The 22,500-nt window shown below is 46.1% G+C and overlaps 2 protein-coding genes across 2 annotated transcripts in view; one reads left to right on the top strand and one right to left on the bottom strand.

The window, feature by feature from the left end:
* acvr2ba (activin A receptor type 2Ba) overlaps nt 1–5,466 on the top strand; it is a 20,496-nt gene extending 15,030 nt beyond the window's left edge. Inside the window, exons 7-11 of the mRNA XM_046371942.1 lie at nt 22–170; nt 896–1,010; nt 1,086–1,224; nt 1,441–1,571; nt 1,671–5,466. Coding sequence (XP_046227898.1) covers nt 22–170; nt 896–1,010; nt 1,086–1,224; nt 1,441–1,571; nt 1,671–1,892 — 756 coding nt within the window. The 3' untranslated portion in view covers nt 1,893–5,466. The remainder of the gene's footprint in view (nt 1–21; nt 171–895; nt 1,011–1,085; nt 1,225–1,440; nt 1,572–1,670) is intronic.
* A 4,583-nt stretch (nt 5,467–10,049) lies between these two features.
* LOC124049846 overlaps nt 10,050–22,500 on the bottom strand; it is a 12,535-nt gene continuing 84 nt past the window's right edge. The window contains exons 1-14 of the mRNA XM_046371929.1: nt 21,836–22,500; nt 18,690–18,919; nt 16,479–16,527; nt 15,517–15,626; nt 15,044–15,125; nt 14,907–14,965; nt 14,486–14,531; nt 14,296–14,350; nt 13,926–14,052; nt 13,507–13,672; nt 13,372–13,409; nt 13,130–13,276; nt 12,952–13,045; nt 10,050–12,635 (exon numbers count right to left, since the gene is read on the bottom strand). The exon at nt 21,836–22,500 is cut by the window's right edge and continues 84 nt beyond it. Coding sequence (XP_046227885.1) covers nt 11,455–12,635; nt 12,952–13,045; nt 13,130–13,276; nt 13,372–13,409; nt 13,507–13,672; nt 13,926–14,052; nt 14,296–14,350; nt 14,486–14,531; nt 14,907–14,965; nt 15,044–15,125; nt 15,517–15,626; nt 16,479–16,527; nt 18,690–18,919; nt 21,836–22,460 — 3,009 coding nt within the window. The 5' untranslated portion in view covers nt 22,461–22,500 and the 3' untranslated portion in view covers nt 10,050–11,454. The remainder of the gene's footprint in view (nt 12,636–12,951; nt 13,046–13,129; nt 13,277–13,371; nt 13,410–13,506; nt 13,673–13,925; nt 14,053–14,295; nt 14,351–14,485; nt 14,532–14,906; nt 14,966–15,043; nt 15,126–15,516; nt 15,627–16,478; nt 16,528–18,689; nt 18,920–21,835) is intronic.

Raw genomic sequence — 22,500 nt, 5'->3', positions numbered from 1 at the left:
TGCGCGCGTGCGTCTCTGCAGGGCTCGCTGTCAGACTTCCTGAAGGGTAACATCATCAGCTGGTTCGAGCTTTGTCACATAGCCGAGTCGATGGCCTGCGGCCTGTCTTACCTTCATGAGGACATCCCACGACACAAAGGAGAGGGACCCAAACCGGCCATCGCTCACAGGTCTGCCAGCACAACAGACTTCACCGTCAGGTCACTGAAGTAACATCACGTACACGATGCAGACAAAAGTATCCAGACACCCCTCTTCATGGGTCTGTTTGTCAGGGTTTGGGCTCGGCCCCTGACTTCCAGTGAAGGGAAATCTTAATGTTTCGGCACACCAAGACATTTTGGACAATGCTATGCTTCCAACTTTGAGACTGTGAGCCAGGCCTTTTGGTCCAACATCAGTGTGTGACCTCACAAATGCTCTACTGCATGAATGGGCACAAATTCCCACAGAAACACTCCAACATGTTGTGGAAAGCCTTCACAGAAGAGTGGAAGCTGTTAGAGCTGCAGAGGGGGGACCAGCTCCACCCTCAACACTGTCCCAGTACTTTTGTCTATATAGTGTAGCTTCAGCTACTGCTCATTCTGGTTAACAAGACCCCACTGAGCCAGCCAGCTCTGATTGGCTCCCAGGTCGACTAACTTCTAAAGGGTTCCAACAAACACTTTGATTCTGTCTGACCAGAAGAATCCTGCCCTCACAGGAAGGAAGCTGCATTATTTCAGAAAAGATGTTAGACGTCGTTTGGCGGTGGTGGAGTTACAGGATGTGAAAACGCGTAGCTGTAGTTATCGTAACAGAACCTGTGGACTGCGGGGTCTCTGGTTTGTCTTGTGGGGACAGAGTTTGACGCCTTCTGGTGCTCATGTATTGGACTCTGTGTGTGTCTCAGGGATTTCAAGAGTAAGAACATCCTGCTGCGTTCAGACCTCACGGCGGTGATCGGCGACTTCGGTCTGGCTGTTTGCTTCGAGCCGGGGAAATCACCTGGAGAGACACACGGACAGGTGAGCTGCTCTGACTGAAGGTGGCTGTGTCAACACTGAGCACTGCTTTATGTGTGTGTGTGTGTGTGCGTGCAGGTAGGGACCAGGCGTTACATGGCTCCAGAGGTCTTAGAAGGAGCCATCAACTTCCAGCGAGACGCCTTCCTCCGAATCGACATGTACGCTCTGGGTCTGGTGCTGTGGGAGCTGGTGTCCCGCTGCAAGGCTGCTGATGGTAACACACACACACACACACACACACACACACACACGCACACACACACACACACACACACACACACACACACGTGTCTCAGTGATGCACTTTCACAGCTGTTTAAACACGTGTGCCACTGATAATCTCGACTGTTGGTGTGTGTGTGTGTGTGTGTGTGTGTGTGTGTGTGTGTGTGTGTGTGTGTGTGTGTGTGTGTGTGTGTGTGTGCACCAGGTCCAGTGGATGAATACATGTTGCCATTTGAGGAGGAGGTCGGTCAGCATCCATCGCTGGAGGACCTGCAGGAAGTTGTTGTCCACAAGAAGATGAGACCGGCCTTCAAAGACCTCTGGCTCAAACACAGTGTGAGTGTACACGCACACACGCACACACACGCACACAAGCACACACCCCCACACACACCTTTCATTTGAACACCTGTTTCCTGTGTTTCCTTCCTGTAGGGTCTGGCTCAGATCTGCGAGACGGTTGAGGAGTGCTGGGATCACGACGCCGAGGCTCGCCTGTCGGCCGGCTGCGTGGAGGAGCGAGTCTCGCAGGTCCGCCGCCTCGCCGCCACCATCGTCCCTCCTACCTCCGACCACCACTCCCTGATGGTCTCCACACTCACACCTGTTGCCATGGTAACCAACGTGGACCTACCGCCCAAAGAGTCCAGTATATGAGGAGGAAAACAAACTTTCTTTTGGAGGCCTGACGTTTAGCGGCGATTCTCTTGAAGTTTGGTGCAACTTCCTGTGAAAACACACACACACACACACGTGTGAAATGCTCTCAGTGGAATTTTACAACCTAACGCAGAAACGCGGTGTGAAAGCAGCTGATATTTGACTCACATTGGACTTCTTTAATTCTTTCTCCGTCCTTTTGGACAAATATTACCAGCACGTGTCCTCACTTCTCTCGAGTTGTCCTCCCGTCGTGTCCTTTTTATTTCCACCAAGTGTGTGTGTGTGTGTGTGTGTGTGTGTGTGTGTTTTGTGAGAAAACCGAGCAGACATGCCCACACAGGAAACCCAACTCTGAAGCTCATTCAGGTTCCGACTCAGTGAATGCTCTTCTATCTCCAGGTACCTCAGCGACCACTTTCATGATTTCACAGACTTTTTTTTGACCATTTTCTTCCCTCTGCTGTCTTCTTCTACTCTTCTTCTCTGAATCTGGATTCATCTGCCTGCCCAGCGACCACCTACCATCAGCCTACTGTTGGGATGGTTTTTTTTTTACTACAATGCTGCAAAACTCTCATAGGAATGTGATGACTGTTACACGACAAAAGCCGAAAGCAAACTTTTGGTTTTCTACCTTTTCTCTGACTCTTTCCTTTTCTATTCTTCTCCTGCAACCACACGTTACTGTTCACACGCGGCAAACCTTCGGATCCAACGGGTCGTATTCACCAACACGGGAACCAGGAAGTGAGGTCAGAAGGAAAGACGCGAAAAACAAAAACCAGAAAGACTGGAGGCTGTTTGTTTCTCTTTGTTTTTGTTCTCAGCTGTTATAATTTGAGGTTGACTGAGAGAAGTCAGACAGGATGGCTTTTCAGGAGCCAGGAAGCAAACGTCGTGCATGCAGAGATTTGATTGGCTGACTCATTGTCCAACCACAGCATTTTGGTTGGCTTAAAACTTCTCAGGTAACCAGGTCTACAGGGGTCGGAGGGGTGGGGGAGGGGGATCGATGTGACTGCCACAAGGAAGGGGGGGCCCAACAACCAGTGGGAGGGGCTTATCTGAGGGTGCTCAAAGCCTATTGGCTGTCCCTAATATGTAAATCTGCAAGGTGCCCAAACACGGGGAGAACGTGCTACCCGAAACAAGGTGCAAGACCTCATGGTGCATAGAGTTGTTTATGCACTCAGGTCAGAGTGTGTGCGTGAATGACAACGTGTGTGTGTGTGTGTGTGTGTGTGTGAGAGAGTGAGTGTGTGTTTGGTAATGTGCAGAGTCACATGATGTGACACGTGGAGTTTTCTTTTTCTAATTTAGATTTTATACTGTCCTTGCCGGTGGTTTCGTGTTTTAAGTGTGGCTGTGTGTTACTCGGAGGTAAGTGGAGGACCTTTGACCTCTGCAGTTCTTCCAACGTCGCCACCTTCTGGCTGAGCTGCAACACTGCAGACACCTGTTTAAAATCTGCTGATCACACAAATCCCTGTGAGTTTATAACATGGCAGTGAGCCATACTTCAGTTTAATTTGACTCAGTCCCACACTCACACACAGACACACACACCGTCCTGCTGCTACAGATACTCGCTAGGGCATCAAATGTGGATTCATACGCCGCTGAAAGTAGTCCCCGACAGATGCACTATTTGCCGCTGCTTGTTTGATTAAAAATGTGACCTGAAACTAAAAGTGTGTGAGGATTTAGAGATCTTAAGCAGGAAGCACTGAGCCACAAACAGAAGCCTCGCAGCTGTCTGTCGTTCTTCCTGTGAGAACGCTGGTTCTGTAGTGTTGCAGCGTCCGTCGATGCAGAAGTCATCCGTCGCCTCCTCACTTACCTCCTCATCTCACCCTCCTTTTGTTTTTCCTTCAACCGGGACCAAACTGGCTGCTGAGTCCACTTCAGAAACTCGCGTCGTTGCCAACAGTAAGAACCGGAAACAAAACCGAGGAACGTTGTTGCTTCTTCGTTGTTCTTTTGTCTGTTTTCTGTGATGCCATACATGTAACAGTGAATGTCTACGATGCTGCTGCTGCTGACGATGATGATGATGATGATGATGAGGATGATGACTCATACTCAAAGATGAATATATTTCTGTATTTTTATTGTTGCTTTGACTTGCGGTGCGTTGAACACATGCAACTCTGAGTCTTTGTATGAAGTCAGTGACGCGTGGGGAGGCGTTTGAGGAGCGTTTGGCCGCGGGACGCGTGAAAAGACGACAACTTTGATTAATAAATGAGTGGGAAAGATAGAAAAGCTGGATAAAAACTACTAAAAAGTACATCAAAACAATAGTGCTCATGAACCACAGATCACCTCAGTACACCAGAAATACCTCAAAGACTTTTCTACGTGTTAAAGTTCTGTTTCTATATTTTATTAGTTGTTCTGATGACTTGTAGTTCATCCTATTTTATTATGAGCTTTTTATTCTTTGTTTTCTTTGGGTTTTACTCTTTGATTAGAGAGATTAATTTCTTTTAATAGAAACTCTCCAAACTGACTGAGGAAGAAAGCTGCCAGGTTACAGCAAGACTCAAACCTCCACTTTGTAAATAGTTAATAAAGTTGTTTTTTTTTTTTGTTTGTTTGTTTGTTTGTTTTAAAGACTGAACTGAACTGCCAATATCATAAAAGCACCTGGACTGAGCTGGACGGTTTCTGTCATCCTCACTTTTTGTCCCCTTCACTGTTCCCTAGCATGTCTCCTGTCTCCTTACTGGTTTCCTTACCCTCCTGTTCTGTCTCCTGTCCTTCCTCAGCTACCTCTCCTCGTCTCCTTTCTTTCTGCTTGTCTCCTTTCTACTGATGCTGTTCACTTGTGTCCCTTTATGTCCTCTTGCTTCTTGTTTCCTTTTGCCTTGTCCTTTTATCAGCCTACCTCTAATTTTGTCCCTTTCCTCGTTATCATCTCATTTCCTCTTTTCTCTCATAGACTTAGACTTAGTCATCTTCCTCTTCTGTCAAATAATTCCTCTTGTGTCCTCACCTCCTCTCTACTTGTGTCTCGTCTTCTTTCCTCCTCACCCTGTTTCATTTCTCACCTTTCATCTTACTGTTCTCTTTCTTTCTCCTCTTCTCTTTTCTTGACAAAGGTTTTCCGATGTTGTGCCTTCATTGGACTTCATCTCTGGAGCTTCCTTCATCCCTTCCCTTCTGTTCTTCCTGTGAGTTTTCCTAACAAACAAATGACCTGACAGACTGACTCAGGTTCAGGTGTTTCCAGGTGTTTCCAGGAACATATTACCTCATTAAAGCCACACGGGCTGACAATGGCGTGCTTGAGATGCCGTGGTAGTCGATGACGATGAAAAGACTGAGGCAGCGTTATCGTTCAGGTTTCAGGATGAGAGAAACAGGTTCGCTTCACACGTGTGAATCAGTAACCAAAACGCTCGATGGATAATTGAGCTTCAAGGATTAAAGGTGTCGCACTGTGAAGGGGGAAGGTTTGACATTCAGGAACGCTGTTAGCATCGTTAGCATTCTGCAGTGAAACCAGTGGGGTATCAGGCCAAAATGTAAATGGGGGGACCAAAATGTTGCATGCTGACAATGCTCAAGTGCTCACGTGAACTAACCCAAATGCCAGTACAGCAGATATTTCCCCCGTGATCATGTGACACAGAAAATAACCGCCATTTCAGTTCATATGAATAAGACCACTCCAAACAAGCACAAGTTAGCTAACACATCACACTTGTGTGTCAACCCTCTGAAGAGTAACAGCAAGCTAAAAGAGTTCATTATGTCGTGTGAAAGGAGACAAGTCAAGTCCAGAGCCGAGGGTGCTAACATGCCGGCGGTACTTCCGGGCTTCCACTTTGTAAAGGAAAAGCTGTCATTGTTCAAGTCCTCCCGCAGAGCTCCACTGTCGTACGCCGGACGTTTTAGCCAACAATGTTTGGTCGTACAATACAGCCAGATGATGTTTGGTTTTATGTTTTTACAATCTAAATGTCTTTCAAGCTTCGCCCCCGAATTCCTGAAAACATGTATTCACACTCTGTGGCCGTTTTATTAGGTACACCTGTACAATTTAAGGCAGTTCAGTACAACAGCTGTGCCATAACGTCTAAATCTAAAGGTCTCAAAGAGGTTCGTAATGTTGAGAAAAGTGTAAATTCAGTTCTCTGTTACAGGGGTCACAATTGAAAGTGCAGTTGTGTTGGACTACATTTTACTGAGAGCTGTATGTAGAATATTAGAACACATCTGAATATAATGCAGTTCAATGCAACACAATTAACATATTTCTTCAAATAAAAGCCAGGGGGAAAATCAAGTTGTGGTGACTGTTATGTGCATTTCAGTCACAGTTGGTGTATGTATGTTAATGTCCCAGCCAAATTATATTTTAACTTTCTAACGAAGAAAATGGGACCACTTCAGGAAACGAGGCTTCATATTAACATATACCCACGTGTACTTATTAAACAGAGGGAATTAGAAATGATAACATTCTAATATAATAACATCCCTAATATAAGCCTGCTTCCAGTAAAGGCCTGCTGTCGTCTGCAGAACTACAAGAACTACAGTACGATCTCAGTGGTAAAACTGAAACTGAAAGTAGAATTTTTGGAAGAACTTTTGTATTTGACTGAATTAGCCTAAAAAATATCTTCAATGGCTCCTTACTTTAATACCTCGGACTTGTGGTGTTTAGTTTTTTTTTAAATTATTGTTCTTGAAATCGTCTTTAATTCCTGTGTTGTTCGACAACATTGTTGTTAAATGAAGGGAAGGACACCTGTGTCACTGACCGGTCACCAGGTGATTTTTCTCCGGATGCGATGGTGGAGACGTTTGGCCTCAAGGCTAAAGAGTGCGAGGACACAGCGAGCGGCGTTTCCCAGGTTTCTGCTCTCACAGCATTTCAAATTAAAAGTCACCATTTAAGAGCTCGTTTTTGCTTATCGTGCAAGTGTGTATTTACCAGCTCCCATTTTTGTGGCCAGTCAAGTGCCTGTAAGGAGAAATCAAGAGGTATCCACTTGTTGATTTCTAAAAATCTTTGTTGTTTTAGTGAACGTGGGTGTTAGTAGAGGACAGAAGACAGGCAGTGTAACGTTGTGTGGTGGGTATTAACAGAAACCTGTGTAAAGTGCTATATGTAGTAATGGAACTCTCAGACGGGCTCCTTGACTAAATGAAACCTTCCTCCTTCTCAGCCTCCTGCATCTTTTTATTCTTATTTTGAATCCAAACCGAAGATTAACAAGGCGGAGATCAAGAAGAGGTGGGAGACTGTTAGTGGGGACAAAACACAAACTGGAAAATGTTTTAGTAGTTGGTGAAGTCAAGAATAAAAGAGCTGAACGTTTGTATGTCACACTGAGTTACCATCCAATTTGAAATGTGATTCAGGGCTCCCATTGGCCAGAGGAGCCAAAGGGGTTTCCGAGGGGCTGCCGTTTCCCCCTCCCTGGATGAATGGAGGTGGGGGTCCAGGACACTGCAGGCGTCACTTGACTCCTTCCTCCATTCTTATCCTGAACAAACAGGTGTGTAAAGATGGCCGCCTCCCGTTTTGACATGTGGGCTCATCTCAGGTTGCTCAGCTGACGTCCAACGTCAGTTAAGACTGAAACAATGAAGGTACTCACAGGTTGTGCAGTGTTATGTGCTCTCTGAACACTGTACCCTGTGGAACCCTCTTCATTAAAGGAACAGTACACCCAAGTCTCCAGAACACCTGAGATCCCACAACTGATCTGAAAAGATGTTATCTTAAGCACTCAATTTCTTTGTATTTTGCACAATACAATGGCAACAAAGGCTTTCTGTTCTAAATCTTCACTGTAGCAGCTAAGCTACAGCCTTAGCTTGGTCTGGTGCTCCACTGGAGCTTTTTTATTAGCTTGGAATTTTAACTAATTAGAAAGCAATTGGCGACAATTTCCACATGATTCTTGCATTTACTCAGTCGAACAAACTGCCTCTTATTTGTATGAATTCACATGTTTGTTTGTGGAGAAGATAAATGATACGTCAAAGTTGAGCTGAAGCAACATTTAAATGTCTAAACACCATTTCGAGACAGAATTCAAACTGAGAGGTGGCCTCCTTCTAAAAGAAACCCTTCTCCCCCTGAATGACGATGATGATGGTCTGAAATGTAAATCTTGTATGTTATGTTTCACTATTGTAGCTCACCTGTAGAACAAAGAGACAAACTTGTACTACTGATTTAACAAATGTGCTATAAAAAAACAGAAAAAAGAATCTGACTGTCTATAAGCTGAGAACTGGTTTTCATTTGTGTAAAAAAGCAAACCCAGCCCTGTGTTTTGGACTGACCTGACCGTGTGGGAAAGGCTGGTTTTGGTTTAGTCCTTTACAGTATATGAATATAAGTGTTTGAACACAGCAGATAGAAGAAATATGTCCAGGCAGGAAGAAATAACACTTAAAAAGATAAAATCCTTCCCCCGGTGCTGTCCGTCCTGTTCTGATGCCGTTCAAAGGTTCCAGTGGGTATTTTTATTTTCTTATTTTAATTTGGAGAACGAATGATACGTGTAACATAGATGTTTAATTTGCAGTCGTGATGGAAATCCTTGTTAGGAATTATCTTCTTTTGTAACTGTGGTGGTTTGTAGAGAAAACTCAGCATCCAGACGTGGAGCTACTGCTAGACCTGCCTAGAAAAAAATTGAGAAGTGTGTGTGTGTGTGTGTGTGTGGCATCTTCTCTCTTTTGTTAAATTTATTTTCAAAAATCATGTATTGCTCTTTTTCTATCTTCCTCTCTTCACCCAGTGCCAGAATCATTACTGTATGAATGAATGTAGTTATAGTCCACACGCATGCACACACGCACACACACACACACACCGTTATTAAAAAACAGAATAAAAATAGCTGTAGTAAAAGGAGGTTATTTCCGTTTTATCTTTTTGTATATGGGAATAAACAATAAAAGCCGTCAACTCATTTTCCGCAGGCTGTCGTCTTTTCACTGCTCTGACTTGCATTTATTCATCAGAAAGCAGAAAACATAACAACACAAAATAATCATGACAACAAATCATTTCTTTCATCGCATGATGAAGTTCACTTCCTCAGTCAGGTTCAGTGAACGTGCTGAGCACCAGAGGAGGGTAGCGGATGTGATAAGAACGTGTCGTGTTCTGGACAAACGCTGCGTTTTCACTTGTTGTTTTCCCTGAATGTGTGTGTGTGTGTGTGTGTGTGTGTGTGTGTGTGTGTCGGGGGGGGGCAACGACTCCAACAAATGAAGTGAGAAGGTGCTGATACATTATACAGACAAAAGTATTGGGACACCTGACTGGGACTTTACAGTTTTTTCCAATTGCTAACACACTAAAAACACTGACACACGCTCTCAATTCTCCAAAACTCTAAACACATTTTCTGCTTCACACACATTTTGCAATTCAAAATGGCACTTTTTAAATGCCCTGAACACGGTTTTCTGCATAACACACAACAAACTGACATAAAGTCACGTTTGTCTTTCAAAATGACACTACAAGAGCTAATTGGCCGATATACGTGCCACCTGGCCAAGCACCTCAATGGTTAATTGTTACCAATCAGGAAGTAAGCACTATAAAAAGACCACAGGTGAGCACTGATTTATTTCTTTCACAACAACAGTGGAAGACAGAGAGAGCTGCAGAGAGAGGAAGAGGGAGGGTGAGAAGGAGAGGGGGAGGAAGAGTGAGAGGTAGGGGTAGAGCTGGTAGGAGTTCATGGCCAAAGAAGACAACAACTTTCAAAAGGCCTGGCTCACAATCTCCGTTCCAGTTCATCCCAAAGGTGTTGGATGGGGTTGAGGTCAGGGCTCTGTGTGGGCCAGTCAAGTTCTTCCACACCAAACTCATCCAACCATGTCTTTATGGAGCTTTGCTTTGTGCACTGGGGCACAGTCATGCTGGAATAGAAAAGGGCCTTCAACAAACTGTTGCCACAAAGCTGGAAGCATAGCATTGTCCAAAATGTCTTGGTGAGCTGAAGCATTAAGATTTCCCTTCACTGGAAGTCAGGGGCCGAGCCCAAACCCTGACAAACAGACCCACACCACACCTGAAGTCAATAATACAGAGGTTTGTCCCAATACTTTTGTCTACATGGCTGGTTTGAATCTAAAGTATGCAAAAAGTGAAACATTAAAAAGGGAAATCAAGATATATTTATTTGTTGTTTTGAACAGCAGCAGATTAACAGGACATTTATAAAAACCTGATGAAGGTCACACAGAAACTCCAACAGGCTGCAACAAACAGAAGGAAACTGACCCACCTGATCTGAATTAAAGATTTAAATCATTACATCGCGAGCAGCTGATGTTCGCCTGTCGGGAGAAGCTCACACTGAACACGTACCAAACCGCCCGGTGTGAGCGCCCCCTTCAGTCTAACTGTGAAACACAAACCCTCATGTGAACACAACTAGAGACTGTAAATACGTGAACTTAACAATAAAATCTATCTTTGTACAGATTTATTTAAAACTTTACACCAAAATAACGGAACAGTATTTCTGATTTTATTTGTCATATCTCTATAAAACATGATACATACGATCTTTACATCATATCGTAACAATATGATTAGATATGAGGATCATTAAGCCCGCGGGCACAGCAGATAAATTGGGTTTCAGTGATATCTGGAGTTAAAAACTACTTTAAGAACAACTGAATAGATTTAAAATTTTCTCTCGACCAATCACAAACTGTGGCTAAATGAAAGGCACCATGACGACAGCACGGACACGCCCTCCATTTTGGGGGCGTGTTGATCAAATCGGCACTGCAAACAGGAAGTGGTGATGTTTCCTGTGGCTCCTGCACCATGAATGCCACCCCGTGTCCACCTGAAGTCTCTGATGCGAAGCAGCCAGAGCAGGAAATGTTGTGTGAAGCGGCTGATACCAGCAGGATAAAGTGATGATAAAGTGATGATAAAGTGAGGAACGTTGCTGTGTTGCTTCCTGTGAAGACACTGTGGGAATGGAGGGCTGCACCACTAGCTGTTGGAGATGAATCTGTTTTATGCGAGCACATATGCAGCAGCACACGGTGAAGTCAGACATGGTTTTCTTGTCCAGCTGCATTGTGGGTAATGTAGGATCCACGACAAAAACAGTGACTGGGAGGAATCTTAGCAGAACTTTACTGACAAGTCATCTCAGGAAGATATCATGTTGTTATTTCATGTCTTGTTATGGATCAGTGCCACAGCTTGTTTCTAATCTTCACCTGTGAAACTCCTCCAGAACCAAACAGAACTTTTCGAGTTCATTTTTTGTGATAAAACTTAAAACAAAGCATGATCCTCAGAGGTTCCTGATTGGCTCCAGCACGTGTCAATCACCCACCTGTCCCTCCCACTTCCAAAGCACCTGTCCAATCACTGAAGAGCAGCCTCTAAGAGCCGCCCAGCAAATCACCAGTCAGCCTTCTGTCAGGCCCCTTCCTGTCCATCTTCTTCTTCTTCTTCTTCTGTGGTGAGCGACTCGAGTGGCTTGAGTGTAGCGAGTCGCAACAAAGTCCAAAGAGACAGCAGGTGAAGATGTCACGCTGCCACTCCCTCCTCCCCTCCTTCTCCTCCCTCCTGCTCTTGCTCCCCCTCCTTCCCCTCCGTCTCCTCTCCTCCTCCTGCTGCTGTCTCCTCCTCCATCTGTGTCTCTACATCTGTCTCTGTTTCTGTTCCTTCACCCAGCTCCTGGTCCTGGTTATGGATTTGGTCATGCTCCTGGTCCTGTTCAGGATGACCCTCCGTCTCTGTACTCAGCTCCAGTCCCTGGTCCTCAGCCTGGTTCCGGTCTTGATCTGGTTCAGCTTTACTCTCTGTCTCTGTACTCAACTCCAGTCCCTGGTCCTCAGCCTGGTTCCGGTCTTGATCTGGTTCAGCTTTACTCTCTGTCTCTGTACTCAGCTCCAGTCCCTGGTCCTCAGCCTGGTTCCGGTCTTGATCTGGTTCAGCTTTACTCTCTGTCTCTGTACTCAACTCCAGTCCCTGGTCCTCAGCCTGGTTCCGGTCTTGATCTGGTTCAGTTTTACTCTCTGTCTCTGTACTCGGCTCCAGTCCCTGGTCCTCAGCCTGGCTCTGGTCTTGATCTGGTTCAGCTTTACTCTCTGTCTCTGTACTCAGCTCCAGTCCCTGGTCCTCAGCCTGGTTCCGGTCTTGATCTGGTTCAGCTTTACTCTCTGTCTCTGTACTCAGCTCCAGTCCCTGGTCCTCAGCCTGGTTCCGGTCTTGATCTGGTTCAGCTTTACTCTCTGTCTCTGTACTCAGCTCCAGTCCCTGGTCCTCAGCCTGGTTCCGGTCTTGATCTGGTTCAGCTTTACTCTCTGTCTCTGTACTCGGCTCCAGTCCCTGGTCCTCAGCCTGGCTCTGGTCTTGATCTGGTTCAGCTTTACTCTCTGTCTCTGTACTCAGCTCCAGTCCCTGGTCCTCAACCTGGTTCTGATCTTGATCTGGTTCAGTTTTACTCTCTGTCTCTGTACTCAACTCCAGTCCCTGGTTCTGGTTCTGGTCCTGGTCTGGTTTAGCTTTACTGTCTGTTTCTGTAGTCAGATCCAGTTCCTGGTCCTGGTCTGTTTCAGTCTTACATTCTGTCTCTATAACTGCACTAAGTTGCAGTCCTTGGTCCTGGTCCTTTTTCTGGTCTAACCCAGGTTTTCCCGTTGTCTCTGGTTCTGTTGAGTCCAAAGCTGTTGGCTGAGAGGGGAGAGACTCCTTCCTCCTCAGACCTGAAGACAGACAGACAGACAGACAGACAGTCTGTGACACTGAGAAAACACACGGTTCCTGAAGAGACGAGATCTAAAACCAGGAAATGAGTCAGGCTTCTGTCATTCAGTGGGTTTTGAGTTTGAAGCCTGAAGGTCTCGACTCGGTTGCTAACAAGAGGCTAAATGAGGCCACACTCCTCCACTCACCAACCCTCCTTTACAGCCTATTTTAACTCATCAAACTTTAACTGCAGATCTGCAATAATCCAGAATGAAAAACTCCCCCCCCCGGCTTTGTGAGGAGGGAACCGCGATGAGGCCGCCCGCCGGTTACCTGCAGGGGTCAGCACCAGCGCCTGCAGGATGTCGGACAGGGAGACGATGCCGACAATACGAGACTTCTCGTCGACCACCACCAGCCTGTGAACCTGCACACACACAAAGATGTGAACACACACCTGTGCTTGCTTTGGATGAACTGACCGGACTTCCTGTCCTGGTGAGTGCGTTACCTCCGCCTTCACGATGCGGTCCACGATGGTCTCCAGCGTTTCCAGTTTGTTGCACTTCATGACCCCTTCGAAGTACTGGGACCTGTGTCTGAGAGCCTGAGTGACCGTCACGTCCAGGTTGTTGTACGTCTTCTCCGCCGCCAGGTTCTGCACAGACGGATGATGACACTCAGGTCTCCTCTGCTCCCTCACACACTGAACGCAACGCTCATCCGAAAAAACACGTTATCACATTTACTCACAATGACGTCGAACTTGGAGTAGATGTCCACCACTTTGCCTGCAGACACAGATGGGAACACGACATGTCACACACACACACAAACACACCTGAAGACATAAAGTCAGTACTTTTTTGTGTTGTTGCTGACGGTTACCGTTGTGGTCGACGACAGGCAGGGCGGAGACGCGGCGGTGTGTGAAGATGGACAGCGCAGTGATGAGCGGCGTGTCGGGGTGGATGTAGGCGATGTTGGCGTACGTCCCCACCGCCAGCTCCTCCAGAGTCTGCTTCATGAAGGCCGGCATGGGCATCTCACACAGCTGAGGCGCGCGCGCACACACACACACACACACACACACACTTCAGTTCTTCATGATGCACAGTGTTTGTCATTCAGGCAGACCACCAGGGGGCACCGCTGTGCATTTTCTATTAGTACTGAAGTATAACAGTATACTATGAGTATTCAGTGTGTATACAGTGAGTAGCGCGTAGTACAATCAAGACCAGGTCTCAAGAAAGCGTCACATCATGCATAAACTCAACATAATCTGATGTCCAGAAAAGACTCACAAAAAGCTGCAGGAACTTGAGGATCCTCTTGTGGGTCAGGATGTACAGAGCGTTTCCACTGACCGGATCGATGACAGGAAGACGATGGATCTTGTTTTTTATCAGTGAGTAAACGGCTTCGAATATACTGAGAGAGGAAGAGGAGGAGGACAAAAGAGTTCAGAGGTACAGGAACGTCTTGCATCATGTGCTGCTTCTCTCCTGTTTCTTCTTCTCTTTCCTCCCTCCTCTCCTCACCATATTTACAGCAGACCATAAAGTATTCAGAGAACAGAGTACACACTCGCCTACGGTCTTCATCCACAGCACACACACACACACACACACACACGACATACAGGCACGCACACACACACACGCACACACTCACCTGGCATCAGGCGAAATGTGGACCAGAGGTTTGAAGGTCTCCTGCAGGTACAGTTCTGTCAACATATCAAAAACACATGTTCGGGCTGTCAGTGCTGCTGGTTGCAGCACAGACATGTCAGCACAGACATTGACATCTGGTGCTGAGGATAAAAACATAAAGTCAAACAGGCTGATGGGGTGGGGCTTACCACGCCATGTCTCAATTTTATGTTCCTCCAGCTCGTAGATCTGAACCTGACAGACAGACAGCCAGACAGACAAACAGGCTTCAGATTCACAGCTGAACACTGACTCTGCTGTCAGACAAAAGAGTTTCCAGCTCTGTGGTCCTGACCAGGACTAACATCAACAACTGGTTAGCTTAGCTTAGCATCACAGGACAGGCCGAAAACAGCTGAACCAGCTAGCTTAGCTTAGCATGAAGAATGGTGGAAATAGGTAAACAAATGAGCCCGGCTCTGTCTGTGAAGCTCACAGAATCAAAAATCGACTGCTTGAACTCCAGGAAGTTACTGGTCCCAACCAAGAAATAGTCTGTCCCAAACACAATCCCCACAAAAAGGCAAACAAACCTGACAGAACATGTGTGTGTGTGTGCATGTGTGTTACCATGGGAGATTTGTAGTATCTGGTCAGGATGTTGATGAAGTCTGTGATTGTCAACATTCCTGCAAAACAACAGACACAAATTTACACAGTGTGTGTTACATGCACACACACACACTCACACACACACACAGTCTTACCTACAAAGCTCTGTTTCTTGCTCTCCCACAGTGGAGCAGCTCTCACTCCATTTGCCACCAGAGCAAAAAATGCTTTCTTCACCTGAAACATGAGCAGGAAGTAGAAGAAGAAGAAGAAGGACTGTTGTAGCAGAGATCACTTTTCCTCAGGCTGCAGGCTGACAGCTGCTTTAGTTTCTTAATGATTTACCCAGAAACAAACTGAAATTTGTGATGTGATCTGTTATGAAGCCAAATCTCAAGAAAACCACTTGATTACTAACAGAAAATAATGAGTCCAATCAGCACACTTCCTGATTGGTTAGTTCAAATGTGTCTTTGGTTCCTACTGTGTAGCTCATCAGGGGATTTGGATTCATTTTTAATCTGGGAAAAGTCTGACTTGTTGTAAAACCAGCAGGGGGCAGTACAACGAGCTGCGTCCACCACCTGAGGCAGAAGCAGCCAGACGAGGAAGAGTCTGTCTGTCTCACCTGCAGCGTGGTGTCGAACACCACCAGTTTGGAGCTGGTTGGGATGATGTCGTAGCACTTGTGACACTTCATGAAGCGCATGTAAATGTCTCTCTCTGACTCCTCTGATGCTGCACAAAAACACAAAACATGTCATCCTCATCATCACCATCACCCTCATCATCACCATCACCCTCATCATCACCATCATCCTCATCATCACCGCTGGTGGTCGTCAGCTGTTTGTCAGACGGCTCACTTTGTGTCTGCAGTACACCTTACAGACTCTCCTGCAGGTTGAACTGGATGACCACGACACACGTGTGCATCACTTCCTATGTGCTCAGAGACCCCAAAAGTGCCGAATCATGGGGAGGAAGTGAGAGCAAACGGCCCCCGCTCGCTTGGCCTTCAGATTATAATAAGAGTATTAACGACAACAATGTGTGCGTTTCTGTGTGCGTGTCTGATCGGTCCAGCTTGTCTCTAAGCTGTCTGTTGCCATGACAACAGAGCAGCTGATGGCTGGCTGTCAAACATCTGCCAGGTGTCTGGTGTAACATAAGAACAGAGTGAAACATTTTGAAAACTTTTTGCTGAGTGACAAAAACAAAACAAAATCAATAAAGCTAATCAATAACTCTGCTGTTAACTCCTGATGAAATGACAGCTGAACTGACAGAAAGGAGATAAGGCTTTCTACCCATAATCCCTTGCATTCTGAGCTCATTTTCTGTAGTTTCCGTTTTTAGATGGTCAGACTGATGAAGGTCAGACTCTCCATCTGCCTGCCTGTCTGCCTGCCTGTCTGTCTGCCTGTCTGCCCATCCCAGTCGTCCGTCACCATGAACACACACTCTGTGGTGTATTCTGACTCAGTCCCACAAACACCATCTCATCACCTGAGCACCAAATGTGGTTCATCTGCTGCTGAAAATAGTCCCAGACAAACGCCCCGTATCCCGCTGTTTGAGGAGTCTTACCCGCCTCATCGGGGTCTGGCTGCTCCGACATGCCGTCTGCAACCTCCACCTGCCCACAACAACATTTTGTAGTGAAATCATCTCCCAACTGATGACACACAAAACAGTTCAGTGAAGTTAAAAGTGGCCCACAGACAGTTTGATTGTGACCACAAGTATGTGGACACCCCCCCACACACACACACACACACACTTGTTCACTCTATAATGACGTCCAATCATAAGGCAGGAGACACATCCTGTGTGGGGTTTTCATATTAAAATAACATTTCAGTGTCCTCAGTGTGTGAACGGCTCCATTCTCTAACCAGATCATCTGATCCTGATGTGATCTGGAGATCTGCTCTGTGTTGACTCTGACGTTTTATCAAGTTAAGAAATGCATCGCTTAATTTCATAAAATGAAACCAATTTCACATTTCAGCACACAGAATAAAGTGAGAGGTGGTTAAAGGCCGTTAGAAAAGCTGACAAAATGAGCTCCAATTGTTACTCAGGCTCCACAAACTGCTCTAAATTTATTTTGTGATAAATATGTTTATGATCGATAAAAGGTGTCTGTGAGCGACCTTACTGAAGCATAGGAGGGGGACTTATGACAATAAAAAATAAATAAATCGATTTAAAGAAGACTGACTTTATTTTATTCTTTCTTGCTGGCTAAGCTGTTTTTAGCTCGTTTTAAAGACCCTGGTGCTACGGATCATTTGGCAATGAGGTCTCCGTGTTATTTATTAATACGACGGCTGTAACAGCAGCCGATCTGTGGAGTTGCACGGTATCATTCCCATCATGAAGTGACAGCATCTTTAATAGTAATATGATGAAGTGAGGGCGATTTTTGTGCCTAAAACGTAATTTTAGAAGCTTTGTCCGCCACTGCAGCGGCTGAATAACCGATGACATGTATGTGGCGTTAGCTAACATTAGCACCTACTTGACAGTCGCCGTTCATTAAACGCCCCTTTTTTGTGTCCGCTCTTTGCACCGATGTCGACCTCAGGATTTTTTTACCGGGTGACAACACATTCCTCACGGCTCCATCTTGTGTGTCTGTCCGGCTGGAGGGACCTGAGCTGCCGGTAAACGGTCGTCTTCCGTCGGCAGAATTCGCCGCCGTTCGCCGCTGGCTTTCAGGTTAAACAGCAGCAGCCGCGACCACCGGAGCCGCAGCAGGGAGCAAGCTAGCAGAGCTAACACGCTGCACTTCCGGTTCTGGATTTAACAACAAAAGCAAATGACGACGACGTTTCACCAGAAAGTGATGTAAATTAGAGAGCTGGCCAGCAGCGGAGAAACTATTAAGATTCTTTACTACAGTAATAATGAGTCAAAACGACGATGTAAAAATTCAGTTCAATTCAATTCAAGTATATAAAAGTATATTTATGTACTCTTGAAAGTAGCTGGCGATTACATTATTGTTATAAATGATGTGTTTTCTTTTTAAATTGATCCCCTACACACACACACACAAAAGTGCTTATACCCGTTATTTTATTTTTGGTTCCGCGATTTGTGAAACGTTTCCGCTCCAGGTCTTGTTACCTGTTCACACTTGACGCTGCTTCAATGTGTCAGCAACAGAGCGCAGAGCGTGACTGGAAACAGCCGAACAGAGCCGAACAGAGCCGAACTCAACCGAACAGAGCCGAACAGAGCCGAGATTCTGTGCTCGGAGGGTTTTTCTACTTTCTCTTTGGTTCAGAGGGAAATACTGAACTTTTAAAACATTGATCAATGCCTGGACACATACTGAAGAGAAGAAAATATTTTGTTTCTGTCAGCAGACAGTCTGATGCATCAGCTAAAAGATGACGTTACTGCTGAGTCAGCATGTCGAAGCATCGATTATTAACAGTGAACCAGAGGAAGAACAGTTCTGAGTGGGTTCGATTCAGAGACCGTCTCAGCGGATTTCTGGGTTTAAATAAAGGTTAAATGAATAATAAAGCTGCTGTGCTGACCAGTCACAAACATACACATTTACATTACAGGTGCATTAGTTTGTAATATGAACATTATTACAATGTTGACTGATTATTGATGGATTATTGAAACTGCACGTCTGCGCTGCTCCTCACTGAAGCTTTGTGTACTGAGTGGTCACGTGACCACCACAGCGGAGTAACGTGGTGGTCAGTGTGTTCCCACACAGGGACACAAACACAAACAACAAACATGGAGCATCGTTAGACGCTGCTCACTCACCAGCCTCCCAACAGGAAGAGGAGGAGCCACAGGGAGCGGCTGGAAACACGACGAGGAGGAGGAGGAGCAGCGGGGTCCCGTATCCGGAGGTGAGGAGAAGGAGCGCAGTCTCCTGGTCTCCGGACGCCTCGGCTCCGTCAGGTACGTCTCCAGACGGAAAACACTCCCCTCCTCCTGATGAGCGGGAGGAGGGGGGGGAGGAGGGGGAGGAGGGGAAGAGAGGCTGTGGGCTGAGAGGAAAACAGGGAGGAGGAGGAGGAGGAAGAAAGACAGGAGGTGTGAGGAGGGAAAAGGTATGAAGCAGTTTAAAATAAACCCGAGGAAACATCGCCCTCTGCCGGAAACACAGGGAAACTGCACTGACTGAGGTACTACAGTGTACTGCAGTACGTTACAGACTCTACTCCCTACCCCATACAGCTGTACTCGGCCGAAGTCCTGATGTACTGCTGATACTGAAGCTGTAAACAAAGACTTTCACCTTTTTACGTATTAATCTAACACAAAATTAACAGGAAGGAGAAATTAGTTCTGCCATTAAACAAAAGGACAAAATGAATGAGAGCAATAAACAGTTTAACCACAGCACACACACACACACACGCACACACACACACACACACACACACACACACAGAGCGGAGACAACAGTCCACATTTAGCGTTGATGGTGGACATCAGTCCTCTGAGACAGCTGGATGATGCTAATAGAAACACTAATAATAACAGCACATGGACACAGCTGATGTGTGTCTCACAGGAAGTGCCTGTGTGTGTGTGTGTGTGTGTGTGTGTGTGTGTGTGTGCCTGGCAGGGCTTCAACAGTGATCGCTTTGTCCACTTGGTGGCAGCAGAGCAAACTATGAATACAACAGCTGACACATCAGCAGCTTCTTCACAAGTTGATGCTAACAAGATAGCAACAAGCTGCTTGTCTCCGTGGACTTTGTGTCACCTGACTGGAGGGGGGTTCACTGTCTTCATCAGAAAACAGACACGAGCCTGAGTCAGACAGGAAACGTGTGGCAGAACCAAAACCGGGAGCCAAAAGAGACTAAAAAGCTCCAGACGCTTCAGAGCAGAACCACTTAGAGTTTCAGGTTGTCCCAGTTCAACACCCGTACAGAAAAGAGAGTAGATTCCTGACAAGTTTGTATGTTAATATCTGATCACAGATCTGTTTTTTACAGCTTCAGCACTTTTGATACAATATGTAATGTCTGAAACATATGAATACTGAAAAAGTTTCAATTCTTTTGACTTTACGACCATCCACTGGTAGTAAAAACATCGATTACAGCTATAAGCTTGTTTAAAAATGACTGCCTGCCTGCCTGCCTGCCTGTCTGTCTGCCTGTCTGCCTGTCTGCCTGTCTGTCTGCCTGTCTCTCTGTCTCAGTGTTGATCACGCTGAGCTTGTGGACAAAGTTTCAAACATGTGAATAATGTAGGCAACAAACCCAGACACAACAATAGAGAACATTAAGTACAGACTGTGTGTGTGTGTGTGTGTGTGTGTTGAATAATGTAGGTTACCTTGTCCCTCTCTCTCTCTCTAATACACAAACACACACACTTTTACCCAGCTAATAGGAAAGTCTCCACAGTGTGGAACAGACAGCAGGCACTTTAACAGATTAGAGTGCAGTGACACACACACACACACACAAACACACACAGTGCTTTTATATATTTGGAATTCTTTTTTAGCTGTACTTATTTCTATACTTCTATTCTATTCTATTTTTCCATCAAAAGCAGCTCCACCAGCTCCATCTTAATGACATCACTATGACATCATCACGGGCGAGGATGCTGTACGGCGAGCACAGGTTGACAGTCAGAGCTGAGCCTCCGCCCACCAAGCTGAATGTACAGTGACTAAACATTTGCGTCTTCAGTAGGAACCAATGGGCTTGGAGCCGAGAGCCGTGGACAGGAAGTGCTGAACAAAGTGAAATACAGAATAACACCAGACTTCCTGTATGTCCTCTAGGGGCCACGGAAGGCTGATCAGCCTGAATATAAAGCCATAAAACAGAGATCCTCACGCAGCGGGACAGCAGTGATTCTGAATGCTCATCCAGCTAAACGCGTTGCTCGTCATGAGGACTGTGATTACAGGGAGATTACAGCACAGTGACATGACACACAGTGACATTAACCTAATCACTCAAACAGTGATTACAGCTTTAGTTTTGGTGGGAAGAGCGACTCTGCGGTGGTGGAATGACGCAGGCCGACTCTAACCGGGCACAGATAACAGGATTACAGCTGTTCTTTAGCCTTTTCACTTTGTTCCTGCTCTCGCTGTTCCAACACAACAAGCCGAACTGTTTTCTCAGCTTCTAAACCGAGCTGCACCAGAGCCCATTAAAGAGCTGAACAGAAGAACAGCACCGTTCCCTAACCGGCACTGATGAAGATCATACATGACTCAAATCTCCAGGGCCAATACTGCAGGGACCCTGTGGCCTCTGAAATGTTCGCATGAGCTTAGTTGCTAACAAGTCGTTTGATTGGTTGACAGTGGGGATCCTCCATGGTTGCCAGGTTCTGACTGCCGTGTATGAGATAGTTGTGATGGTGACTCGGGTTTATCAGCCCCAAACCAAACACAAACAAATCACAAATATCCTCAAATAAAAGCCAGATTTTTAATCCTGCTGCCTCTCATATAATAATAATATGCAGACCGACTGAGCATGATGTCCATCACTTTCATTTCATAAATTAAAAATATAATCATGTTCAATGTTTGTGCTGTTCTTGTTTACTCAGGTAAAGCATTCTTAGTATCACTGCAGGTGTATGTGTTAATGTCTCAGTCAAACTGTAGTAGCACACAGGTGTCCATAGATGGCAGTAGCTACATTTGAATCGGAAGTCTTTCAGTTTTCCACAATAAGTTCCTGCAAATGTTTCACAATAAAAGTGTTGTTTAGAATTGAAGGTTTCTGGGGGCTTTAAATAGATACAGGAAGTGCTTAACAAATCAAAACAAGGCTTGGCACTGAAGTGGAACAGTGTGTAGTGTAAATAAAGGCCTGTCTCTAACAGAAGCCTGCTTCATATGGAGGCCTGGTGCCTCAGTACCAACAGCACAACTACCACCACGTCAGAGCGTTCGTGTACGCTTTTCTTACTGTCGTCCAGAGGGCCGATGGGTTCCGACCTCCCTCGGGTCATCTGTCTGAACTCGTCTCCCCGCCTCCTGTCCATCTGTGTGTCCCCCTGCTCGCTGCAGGACATCCTGCGCCCCGTCCGTCTCTGCAGCAGCTCCCTCCTCTTCCTGTTGGACAGAGGAAGCAATTGGACGTACAGGATCCCGCAGGGCTCTGAGCGCCGCCGCGCTGTCCGTCTGTCCGCCTCTCTCTGCGTGCTGTCTGTCTGTCCTCCCGTTCTGTCCTCCATCATGATCCATGATGCAGACTTCTTCCTCTCTTTCCCTCCACCTGTCTCTATCCTCTTCCTCTCTTTCCTTTCCTCTACCTCCATGTTGGATTCAGACTTCCTGCGTTCCTTCTTTCTGCTGTTCTCGCTCTTCTTCTCCTCCCCCTTTTTGTCTTCCTCTGTCTGTCCACAGGGTTCAGACTTCCTCCTCAGCATACGTCTTTGCGTCCGCCTGTCTCTTGTGTCCATCTGCTTCTCCTCCTCCTCCTCTTCTTGCTCCTCTCTTCCTCCACATGGTTCACTCCTCCTCCTCCCCGTCCATCTCTCCTTCTCCTTCCACTTCTTGAGCATCAGGCTGCTCAGACGCTTCATTGCCATGAATTCAGTTCAGTAAAAAGAAGAAGGAAAAAGAAAATAA

Source organism: Scatophagus argus, chromosome 18, assembly GCF_020382885.2.
Source record: "Scatophagus argus isolate fScaArg1 chromosome 18, fScaArg1.pri, whole genome shotgun sequence".
Lineage (NCBI taxonomy): Eukaryota > Metazoa > Chordata > Actinopteri > Scatophagidae > Scatophagus > Scatophagus argus.
The sequence above is the reverse complement of the archived record's forward strand: the minus strand, read 5'-3'. Positions and strand labels throughout refer to the sequence as shown.